Here is a 12845-nt window from a genome sequence, read left to right as displayed (position 1 = left end):
CTCAGGTAGATATAGCTGTGTGTAGTAGCAGTGCCCTGTCGAGAAGGTGGTGTTTATTCAAGACCTTCCTCTCGAGTCCTATCGCTCATCTCGCAGCCCTGGCACACACCTATAGGCACAGCCTTTCTGTCACGCTGTCGGTCCCGCACAATCACTCCGCGTCTGGAGATCTCAGGGAGAGGGGAAGGATCCCTTCTGCTTCTTGAGCAGACACGATTCAAACCAGAAAGAAACCAAGCGGGCAGGCGGGAAGAGGGAGAAGGCTGGAAGTACCTGAAGTGATCCCATTTGACAGGAAACACAGCTGATAAAAGAGGCAGCAAATATGGCTCAGTCGCATTCCTCTTTTCTTCTCCATCCACTCCCACGAGGGGGAAGCTCCCGGGTCACTCCCTTCCTCTCCTGGTGACTTTTGGGTAGCGCGTTGCTGCGGATCCTCGCAAACCGCCGAAAGGCTGCGCGCACCGACGTGGAGCTTGTAAAGCCGCCTCTTCCCCCGCTCCGTGGGAGGAGGAGGAGGAGGAGGAGGAGGGGGGGGAGAGCGCGCGCGCGGAGCGGGCTCAGGAGCGGCAGCGGAGCAGCCTCTCGCTCTGGTTCCCCAGAGACGCTGGGCGAGGAGCGAAAGCCGGAGCCCCGCGGAGGGAAGCCACCTCAGGGGGTCGGGTCAGGCGGCAGCCACGCCAGCAGAGGTCAACTGAGGAGGGCGGCCAGGCTGAGGGAAGCCCCGGGCTCGCCCTGCGTGAGGAAGAAGCGTGACCGCGGGAAGAAGGAGCCCGACGCGACGGCGAAGCAGAAGCGGGGGGGGGGGGGGCGCGGCGGCGGCGGCGCGGCGGCAGGTCCCAGCGGAGAAGTGGTGGCGGCCACGCGCGCCCCCCGGCAGTGGTCGTTCACCGCGCTCGGCGAGCTGCAGACAGCTCTCCCTGGGTGGGAAGTGGGCGGAGGAGGGCTAAAAGAGAAGGCGCGGGCTCCCCAAACTCCTGCCGCTCGTGCCTGATTGGTTGTTCGTGACGCCTCTATTTGCATGCTTCTCTCGCGCGCGCTCTCTCTCTCTCTCTTCCCCCCCCCCTCTCTTCATACACAAACATAACGAAGCCTGAGGTGCAGGCAGGTATTCGTAAAACAGCCCCGCCGGAAGAGCTTGGGAGAGGCAAGAGGATTTGAGTGGGCTGCTGCAGAACTCCGAGCCCAGTGGCAAAGCCCTTGGAGGATTCGCCTTTCCGCTGGAAGGATCCAAGTGGGGAGAGAACGGGATTAGCCACGGTAGCTAAAACTATCTCAACCCTTGCACGCCGGCACACTATAGGTTTATAGGACACAAAGCTCACGCAAGGCTTATATGCTTGCAGTATTCTCTCAGGGAAACCCTGGAACAGACATACAGGGCAAACACTACCAATATATGCTTGGCCAACGTCTCACTTCGGACTCTGCACGTTGTCCAATGTACAACAACAAGGCCTCTATCGCACACACGGAGAGATGATATATCCCCGCGGTACGTGCCATCTGTAACTAAAAAATTACATGGACCGTAGTTGCCGATTACTGTCTACTTCATGTCAGATCACTGGTACCTCGGAAAGCCATGCTGCTTCATCTTTTTGAAGCTAATGATCCTGGATTCCTGCATAAAGGCTTTCTTAAGCAATTCTATACACCTGCAAATTTCACTTCCTGGCATATAGAAGGGGAAGAAATGGAAGCAGTGACAGATTTTACTTTCTTGGGTTCCAAGATCACCGCAGACGGTGACTGTAGCCATGAAATTAAAAGACGCTTGCTCCTTGGGAGGAAAGCTATGGCCAACCTAGACAGCATAGTAAGAAGCAGAGACATCACCTTGCCGACAAAGGTCTGTCTAATCAAAGCTATGGTTTTCCCAGTAGTAATGTATGGCTGTGAGAGCTGGACTATAAGGAAGGCTGAGCGCCGAAGAATTGATGCTTTCGAACTGTGGTGCTGGAGAAGACTCTTACGAGTGCCCTGGACTGCAAGGAGGTCAAATCAGTCCATCCTAAAGGAAATCAACCCTGAGTGCTCATTGGAAGGACAGATAATGAAGCTGAAGCTCCAATATTTTGGCCACCTAATGCGAAGAGAAAACTCCCTGGAAAAGACCCTGATGCTGGGAAAGACTGAAGGCCAAAGGAGAAGGGGACGGCAGAGGATGAGATGGCTAGATAGCATCACGGATGCAATGAATATGAACTTGAGCACGCTCCGGGAGAGAGCGCAAGACAGGAAGGCCTGGCGTGCTATGGTCCATGGGGTCACGAAGAGTCGGACACGACTGAACGACTGAACAACAACAAAAATGGCAGTCCCCAAAGCAATCAACTAAAGAGCAGTGGATTGATAAAATTTGGGAGACTATGAGTATGTATAAACTTGCTCAGCAAGTGCAGAAAGCAAGGGATCCTAACTTGAAGAATGATGTTATGGCACTATGGTTTGAGGCCATATATCCTATTGCCCCTTCATGGATCACTGCCTTGTTGTGGCGAAGGGGCTTGCGTAACTCAGTGAAGCCATAAGCTATGCCGTGCAGGGCCACCCAAGACGGACAGGTCATGGCAGAGAGTTCTGACAAAATGTGGTCCACTGGAGAAGGAAATGGCAACCCACTCCAGTATTCTTGCCAAGAAAACCCCATGGAACGTATCACAAGACTAAAAGAGATGACGCCGGAAGATGAGACCCTCAGGTCAGAAGGTGTCCAATATACTACTGGGGAAGAGCAGAGGGTATTTCCAAGTAGCGCCAGAAAGAGTGAAGCGGCTGGCCAAAGCCGAAAGGACACTCAGCTGTGGATGTGTCTGGTGGTGAAAAGAAAATCCGATGCTGTAAAGAACAATATTGTTTAGGAACATGGAATGTCAGATCAATGAATCAAGGTAAGCTGGAGGTGGTCAAACATGAGATGGCGAGACTGAACATCGACATCTTGGGAATCAGCGAACTAAAATGGACAGGCATGGGCGAATTTAATTCAGGTGACCATCGTATCTACAACTGTGGGCAAGAATCCCTTAGAAGAAATGGAGTAGCACTCATAGTCAACAAAAGGGTGGGAAAGGCAGTACTGGGGTACAATCTTAAAAACGATAGAATGATCTCAGTACGAATCCAAGGCAAACCATTCAACATCACAGTAATTCAAGTCTATGCCCCAACCACTGATGCCGAAGAAGCTGAGGTTGATCGGTTCTATGACGACCTACAACACCTTCTAGAACTAACAACAAGAAAAGATGTCCTCTTCATCATAGGGGATTGGAATGCTAAAGCAGGAAGTCAAGAAATCACCGGGATAACAGGCAGGCATGGCCTTGGTGTACAAAATGAAGCAGGACAAAAGCTAATAGAGTTTTGCCAAGAGAACACGCTGATCATAGCAAACACTCTTTTCCAACAGCACAAGAGGCGACTCTACACATGGACATCACCAGATGGTCAGTATCGAAATCAGATTGATTATGTCCTTTGCAGTCAAAGATGGAGAAGCTCTATACAGTCAGTAAAAACAAGACCTGGAGCTGACTGTGGCTCAGATCATGAGCTTCTTGTTGCAAAATTTCGGCTTAAATTGAAGAACATCGGGAAAACCACTAAACCGTTCAGGTATGACCTAAATCATATCCCTGATGAATATACAGTGGAGGTGAGGAATAGATTTAAGGGATTAGACCTGATAGACAGAGTGCCTGAGGAACTATGGACGGAGGTCCGTAACATTGTTCAGGAGGCAGCAACTCAATCCATCCCAAAGAAAAAGAAATGCAAGAAAGCCAAGTGGCTGTCTGATGAGGCTTTACAAGTAGCTGAGGAAAGAAGGGAAGTGAAAAGCAAGGGAGAAAGGGGAAGATATATCCAACTGAATGCAGAGTTCCAGAGAATAGCAAGGAGAGACAAGAAGGCCTTCTTAAATGAACAATGCAAAGAAATCGAGGAAAACAGCAGAATGGGAAAGACTAGAGATCTCTTCAAGAAAATCGGAGATCTCAAGGGAACGTTTTGTGCAAAGACGGGCATGATAAAGGACAAAGAAGGCAGGGACCTCACAGAAGCAGATGAGATTAAGAAGAGGTGGAAAGAATACACAGAAGAACTCTACAGGAAAGATCTCAATGTCCCTGATAGCCATGATAGTGCAGTCACTGAACTTGAGCCGGACATCCTCGAGAGTGAAGTCAAGTGGGCCTTAGGAAGCATTAGTAACAACAAAGCTAGCGGAGATGACAATATTCCAGCTGAGCTATTTAAAACCCTAAAAGATGATGCTGTTAAAGTGCTGCATTCAATATGCCAACAAATTTGGAACACTCAACAATGGCCGCAAGACTGGAAAAGGTCAGTTTACATTCCAATTCCAGAGAAGGGCAACGCCAAAGAGTGTTCAAACTACCGCACAATTGCGCTCATTTCACATGCCAGCAAGGTGATGCTCAAAATCCTACAAGCTAGGCTTCAGCAGTATGTGAACCGAGAACTACCGGAAGTACAAGTTGGGTTTCGAAGAGGCAGAAGAACTAGAGATCAAATCGCCAACGTTCTCTGGATCATGGAGAAAGCAAGAGAATTCCAGAAAAACGTCTCTTTCTGCTTCATTGACTACGCTAAAGCCTTTGATTGTGTGGATCACAACAAACTGTGGCAAATTCTGAAAGTGATGGGAGTACCAGACCACCTTACCTGTCTCCTGAGAAACCTGTACGAGGGTCAAGAAGCAACAGTAAGAACCAGACATGGAACAACCAAGTGGTTCAAAATTGGGAAAGGAGTACGACAAGGCTGCATATTAAATAAGGCCTGCTTATTTAACTTATATGCAGAGTACATCATGAGAAACGCCGGGTTGGATGAATCACAGGTCGGAATTAAGATTGCCGGGAGAATTATCAACAACCTCCGATATGCAGACGATACCACCCTAATGGCAGAAAGTGAAGAGGATCTCAAGAGCCTCTTGTTGAGGGTGAAAGAGGAGAGTGCAAAAGCTGGTTTGAAACTCAACATTAAAAAAACTAAGATCATGGCATCTGGCCCCATCACTTCCTGGCATATAGAAGGGGAAGAAATGGAAGCAGTGACAGATTTTACTTTCTTGGGCTCCAAGATCACCGCAGACGGTGACTGTAGCCATGAAATTAAAAGACGCTTGCTCCTTGGGAGGAAAGCTATGGCAAACCTAGACAGCATAGTAAGAAGCAGAGACATCACCTTGCCGACAAAGGTCCGTCTAATCAAAGCTATGGTTTTCCCAGTAGTAATGTATGGCTGTGAGAGCTGGACTATAAGGAAGGCTGAGCGCCGAAGAATTGATGCTTTCGAACTGTGGTGCTGGAGAAGACTCTTACGAGTCCCCTGGACTGCAAGGAGGTCAAATCAGTCCATCCTAAAGGAAATCAACCCTGAGTGCTCATTGGAAGGACAGATACTGAAGCTGAAGCTCCAATATTTTGGCCACCTAATGCGAAGAGAAAACTCTCTGGAAAAGACCCTGATGCTGGGAAAGACTGAAGGCAAAAGGAGAAGGGGACGACAGAGGATGAGATGGCTAGATAGCATCACCGATGCAATGAATATGAACTTGAGCACACTCCGGGAGAGTGCGCAGGACAGGAAGGCCTGGCGTGCTATGGTCCATGGGGTCACGAAGAGTCGGACACAACTGAACGACTGAACAACAATCCTATATTGAGGCACTTCAAACTTTTGATAAAGTTCCAACAAAGCACAGTAGTTTGTATTTTTTTCTGATTAATAAGCACAAACACACAAAATGACATAGACTTACACATGCTCCTTTTAGATGTTGTAGAACTTCTATTTTTACTTCCATTACATATTGAGCTCCTACTTAGGTGTTTTATTATTGATGTTCCATAAGCATATCTGTTATAGATTAAGATTTATAATTACTGAATTCCTTTGTTTCTTTAGTGATTTTGATTTGTTATTATGTACGTTTTTCTTCTTTTTGTTGCCTTTATTTTGTTAACCTTATTTCAAAATAAAATAAAATTCCATGAGAAAAAAAATTACATATATATTGTAACCCCCATAAAGCACATGTTCAAACATGCTAGAATAATATAGTCACAAAGTTCTGAAATATACATCCCAGTATACAAATGAGCATTTTGAGTTAGCTCATCAATGCACAACAGACTATGCAAAATTGTAAGTGTATCTCCCTTGTCAATAGCGAAGTCACAGTGATTCATTAAGACTTAAATGTAATAATACCAAAAGAAAGAAACATGCAAATGCAAAATGGAACAATCCCTGAAGCAGTTGCCTCACAATTGCAATCAACTGCCTCACAGTTACTTTACCTCAGAATTATGAGATGTTGGATTTGATTCAGCATCTGCCTTCCGCAACCTTCTGCAAAATGAAGAGCTTCACTTGTGGAAGGTCCCTCCACCCATTTGGGGAGGGGATCCCCCTTCCCTCACCCTGTTTAGCAGGATCTCCTGAGTCTCTGACAGGGTTCAGACAATGACAGGGGCAAAATAACCCATTGTGGGGTTTTCCCTGCCCCCCACATATGGCAGTCATGCGACCGCAATTTGTCATCCGAACCTGGGGCACAGCATGGCGGGGGTGGTGTCATACTCATCCTACAACCCACTGCTTACAGTAGGGGTTGTGGGGTGGGTACAAAGCCGCTGTCACTGCGCTGTGGCTCAGGTTCAGATAATGTGGCAACCCCTGCTGCGTCATGGGTAATTATGCAAATCATGGTCATGCAACCCACACAGTGGGAGGGGAACCCATAATGGGTTCTCTCACCCCTGCAATTATCTGAATGTGGCCTCTGTGTAGCATTTTCAGGAGGCTGGAGGGGCTGCCGTGAGTAGATAGGGGTGTGGAATTCCACTTCCATCAGTTGATCCAGCTTAAATCTGGATTGAACCTAAAGTCTTGAAGGAAACCAGTCTCATAATCCAGTTGTTCATTAGACATAATAAAACCTTATATACTTTAATTATGGTCACAGAACAGCTACTAAGCGTACAAAATATGAATCAGGCTGACAAGTACAAGCATGCATAGAATAACAAGTGCAGATCAAAACTAGGTTCAATGATGGTATTTATTAGTATCAGCTAATACTAAGACGGGTTGTAATAAGATTTAACCATCTGATTCCTAATAGTACATGCCCAGGCACAGAATTTTGCCACCTTAAAAGTAAGTTCCTTAGTAGAATCTGAGAAAAGAAGGGCGGAGTAAAATTTAGATCTGCCTGGGAATTTTGTTAAAATCAGTGCAATATAATGGAAAGAAACCTTATACACACACACACACACCTACCTTTAGGCACTCACTGTATACCTCAAAACACTAACTTTACAGGCAGCATACAAACGTGAGTATACATTCCATAACATAGGGATGGTAAACCTCTTTCAAATTCAGTTTGAGAGAAACTCTTGGCAACTGCATTCTAGTGAGTGGACTAAAGGCATAAGAGGTGGGGCCCAAAATACAAAAAATTACCAGTGTATTTTATCTTAAAGCTCTTACTGCCAGTAATGAAACCTTCAGAAAAGCATTTCAGCCTTTTAAAATGGGGGGCAGGGGAGGCCGCAGAAAAGCCAGGAAACCACCAAATGATCGGTGGTTGGGGAAAGGGCATCAGGCCATCTTGGTTTTGGCCCCTGGGCCTGAGATTCCCCACCCTGCCATAACACATGAAACATGGAGTTGCACTCTACACCATTTCAATAAAATACAGAGCATCACACATACCTTCTATATTGCGAGCATTTTATGAACACAACGCAACAAGACCTACAGCAACATATCAAAGATGCTGAGCTGGTTCAGGCTGTGCCCCAGCAGGTGGCAGGGTACAGGAGCAAACCATGGTCCCGTGAACCCTGGTTCATGTTTGATAGGAGCCGATGTGCATATATTTGTACATGACTAGGCCCCATCTCATGATCTGTCCATCCTTTCTTTGCAGTGGACACAAGTACGACATGAGTGGGGACCTACTTGCATATAAATGTATACGTATAAACTTTGGTTCACACTAATTCTGTACATATTTACATTTACTTGGGAGCAAGTCCCATTGAACACAGTGGGGCTTACTTCTGGATATGTAAGTATGGATAGGGTTGTGCTGCACAAGTTATATGAACGGCGCAGAGGTGGGAAAGACTCGAGAGACACCGAACTGGAAAGTTAGCCTGTATGCCAAAAAGGGAACTAACACTCTTTCAAACATATTTACCAATATATTTCAACACTCACTGATATGAGGCACTTTAAAAAATACCAGACCATCACCTTATTTGGGGTGTATTTTGATCCTAGATTCCCCCTTTGTCATCATCACTACACGCTCTATGGAAACCTTACATGCTTCACTCTCCATGAGTCTAGAAATGATTAAGCGAGACTCTTCATTTAAATTACTAACATCAGAGAAATAAATACTCCCAAGTAGAAGTCAGATTGTTTCAACAACAAGAAAGAAAACAACCCCTTAACTTTTTTCAGTTAAACAGATCTGTTTAACTGCTTGATATATTAAAGGTGATTATTACTCCTTCAAGGTGAGACATAGTTGGCTAGTTTTAAAGAAAGAAAAAAAGAGAAGGCATTTCCTCAAGAATTAGTGATTACAAAAATACACCTTAAAAGGTACAGAAGAGTTGACATTTAAGTAAAAGCCCAACCACCCAACCTTGCTCCTAAATTCAAGACAAAAACATGTTTAGACACCAGAGAAGTAAAATGTTGCTTGAGGCTTGGTCTCTGATCTCCATTCTCAATAAACACTTAGAATATATGACAAGGGTGTGTTAGATCAAGTACAGTAACTCTAAACAATATTCGTTAATGAAAAAAAACACACCATAACATATTTCCTCTGGTGGAATTTAATACCACCATCTTTCAAAGCAAGTAAAGTTTTTACAAATAAGAGTTTAAAATGAGAACTTTTTTCCCCATAAGAACTATAGCATAATTATTATATGCATAGAAGTCAAGCAGAGAAATCTTATGCACATTTACTCAGAGATAAGCCCCACTGTGTTTAATGGGACTTTCTCCCATATCAGTGTGCACAGGATTGCAACCTAAATGGCAAGGGAGTGGCACGTTTTTTAAATTAATTTTTTTAATTGTGATTTTAACGAAACAAATCATGAAAAAAAATGAAGAGAAAAAAAGAGAAGGAAAAAACAGCAACACTATACTATATGGATAGAAATATCAGTTTCCATTAAATACAACATTCTAATCAAGACAGGATATTATGCATAAGTGTGAACAAAAGCAGTCAAAATGTCCATGTATATGTCCATTTACAAGTATTCAAATGTTAACAGCATTGTTAGGTCCTCAATCCATTGCATTATAAGAGGTGAGCATTTGTCCTTCCAATGTTGTAAAATCAGTCTTTTGGCTGTCAAAAGGACTCAGAAAATCCATTTGCTCTGGCCATACATTACCTTCCAGGAAACAGGTAAATAGTTTAGGACATGTACATCATTAAATATTAGTGTTCCAATACAAAGTTTATCTGTATTATGACCTCCTTCCAAAAGGAGGCAACTATTGGGCATTGCCAAAACATATGGCTGAAATAAGCATTAGGTGTATTACATCTCCAACAATTATGTGAATTAGACAGACCCTTATTAAAGAGACAATGTGGAGTCCATTAAACCCAAAACAAGATTTTTTGCTGAATAAGATGTAGCCTAAGATCCATAGATACTTCCAGTACAGATGCTAAAACTACAATCCATTGATTAGGGAAAATGGGGTAATCCAATTCTCTGTTCCATTCCTGTCTTAGACCCTGAATATCATATTTATTTACGGATAATAAGTATTTATACACATGAATCATAGGTTCATGACTGATCAGCCGCAAGTGTTTCCAATAACAATGGAGACTCTGAAGCTGTAAAAGCATCCAAACCAAATCTAGATTCTAACAAATGTTGCAATTGAAAGTATTGCCATTCAGCCATAGCAGGTAAAATCATATTTGGCATGTAAGTCAGAAAATGACAGAAACTCATAATCAGGATCCAATAATTGATCCAGGGTAAAAATCAACTTATCCATCGAAGCCTGCCACAAAAACATTTTCTTTCCAATTTTTAAATCCAGATTTCCCCATAAAATCAACTGAGCATGAGAAAATGGATCAAACTATAATTGATATATTATCTGCCACACCTTTCTAACAGCCGGGATTGTGGGAGGAGGGCTATCCATTCTAAAATGCTGAGAACCTAAAGCCATCCATTTCGAAAGAGGGTCCAGACTGAAAGATTCCCAAACTGACCAGGGTGGAAAATCTAATGGGACTGGAAAAGACCAAAATGTAGTACAGGTCAACAAATAATCCCAATGGTATAAAGATAGCTCTGGAAAGCCAAACCCACCTTCTTTAACTGGAAGTTGCATCTGTTTCAAAGATATTCATGGTGGGGAGGAATTTACAAAACAGAGCACTAAGTTTTCGAAAATATTTGCCAGGTATAAGTAGAGGAATCCCATGTATAACATAAACAATCAGAGGTATGATATTTATCTTTTGTGTGTTAACTTTGCCTGGCAAACTCAATTTTAATGATGCTCATCTATCTATGTCCCATGCAGTCTCATTTATCAGCATATTGAAATTTAGTTTGATCATTTGGGATATATCTCTGGGAATAAGTATTCCCAAACAGGTAACGGAATCTGAGCACCATCAGAATTGCCAATAAGCCAACATACTAGAAGATATATTATCTCCAGTCAACATCAATTCAGACTTTGACCAATTAATTGAATAGCCAGACAGATCACCAAAAGTATTAATCAATTGCATCAAAGCTGGAATAGATGACTGGCGTTTTGAGATAAACAATAAAAGTTCATCAGCATAAATAATAATTTTAAATTCTAAACCAGCATGCACAGAGCTGTGAGTACTACTATTCTGTCTAATTGCACATGCTAGGGGTTCCAAACGTAAACCAAATATCAATCGAGAAGTGGACATCTTTGTTGGTGCCTCGCCCAAGCAAAACAAAAAATACAAAGCTGAGAACAGACCATTAATCATAACACTAGCCCTTGGGGTTGAATATAAAACCTTAACCCATTTCAACAATTCTATCAGAAAACCAAAATTACTCAGTGTAGCAAGCATAAATTTCCAATGGATTTTGACAAAGGCCTTTTCAGCAACCTGGTTAGTTCTTTCTGAATTCAATGGCTATCAGATCTAAAACTAATTTCAGATTATCAGTTCCCTGTCTGTTTTTAATAAATCTCACCTGGTCTGGTCTATAGTGTTGCAGTCTATTGGCTAAAATTGCTATTAATATTTTAATATCTACATTAATTAAGGAAATAGCTCAATAGCACAATAACTGTGATCCTTGCCAGGTTAGGAACAACTGTGATATTAGCCTCATTTAACAATGAAGAAAGAGAGCCCAATTCAATGCCCATTCCTGGAATTTTAAATCACTACTACAGCCTGTCTATAATGAAAAAGAAAATGGGATGCATGGAGGAAAGGTTGAAAAATGGTTGTAGAATATGATTGCTATATAGAATAAACATTATAGGGTCTTTTAAATATATTTATTTGTTTGTTTGTTTATTTAAAAGACCCAATGTTTATTCTACATAGCAATGTGTGCACCACATTCTATAGCCATTTTCAACCTTTCCTCCCTCCATGCATCCCATTTTCTGTTTCATAAGTTGAATTTTGTACTTATACCAGATGTGAAAATCAGCAGAGGAATTAAAGATAATTCAAATCTAAAAGAGAAAAGAACATAGGTTGGTCAAAACAGTCACTGAACAGGTAGTCTGTTATTTTATTTTTTTAAGTGTGAAGTTGTTTGTTTTTGTTATAACCCATCATGTGCTATCTTGTGAGAAAAGATACTAGTAGTAGAAACCACTTTCAACTTCGATATAGTAAGGCTGCAATCCTATACCCTCTCACCTGGGAGCAAGACCCAATGAAATGAATGGGACTTACTTCTGAGTAGACATGTATAGGATAGCACTATAGTTATATGGAATAAAAATAGGGAGGGGATAGTGTGGGAGAGTCATTTACAGTGCTACTTATGCATGTTTACTCAAAAGTAAGTCTCATTGTTTTCAGCTAATCAGGTAAGTGTGTACAGGATTGCAGCTTTAAGCAAAAATAGTTGTCTAACTATAAGGTGACTGAGTATACAGATTAAACTATAATTGTGTGTGCTACTTTTTTTGTTTAAGATGGGTATTTCATTATGTTTTCTATGTGTATGGCCTGATTGGTCAACAAGCAATAAACTGAATGGAACGGAACAGAGCTGAACTATGGTTGTTGTTGGCAAGGGTCCTGGCTATTACAATCAAAACACTCTAAGAAGCGTTCCATATGCCATTAAATTTACCTAAGGTATATCTTTCTACAAGGGGCTGTGGTGGCTTAGTGGTTAAGAAGCTGAACTGCGGACCGGAAGGTCGGCAGGACAGCAGTTCGAGACCCGAGTGCTGCGTGACGGAGTGAGCTCCCGTCTTCAGTCCCAGCTTCTGCCAACCTAGCAGTTCAAAAGCAAGAAATTGCAAGTAGATAAATAGGCACCGCTTCGGCGGGAAAGGTAACAGCGTTCCGTGCACCTCGGTGTTCAGTCATGCCGGCCACATGACCACGGAAGCATCTTCGGACAGCGCTGGCTCTTCGGCTTAGAAATGGAGATGAGCACCACACCCTAGAGCCGGACACGACTGGCTGGGGACACCTTTTTTATATCTTTCTACAATGTGTTACTCTCATTCTGTAGAATGATGCTAAAGTCTAG

General features: G+C 43.0%; 1 protein-coding gene across 1 annotated transcript in view; it reads right to left on the bottom strand.

Moving 5' to 3' along the window:
* The window catches only part of ADAMTS19 (ADAM metallopeptidase with thrombospondin type 1 motif 19), a 171080-nt gene extending 170722 nt beyond the window's left edge, over nt 1-358 (bottom strand). Inside the window, exon 1 of the mRNA XM_084834003.1 lies at nt 274-358. Within this exon, the coding sequence (XP_084690129.1) occupies nt 274-358 (85 nt within the window). The remainder of the gene's footprint in view (nt 1-273) is intronic.
* Between the last annotated feature and the right edge of the window lie 12487 nt (nt 359-12845).

This window comes from Heloderma suspectum, chromosome 2 (assembly GCF_057233095.1).
Source record: "Heloderma suspectum isolate Gila_16-S chromosome 2, 16-S_ref, whole genome shotgun sequence".
Lineage (NCBI taxonomy): Eukaryota > Metazoa > Chordata > Lepidosauria > Squamata > Helodermatidae > Heloderma > Heloderma suspectum.
Note: the sequence above shows the minus strand (reverse complement) of the source record. Positions and strands in the feature narration are given on the sequence as shown.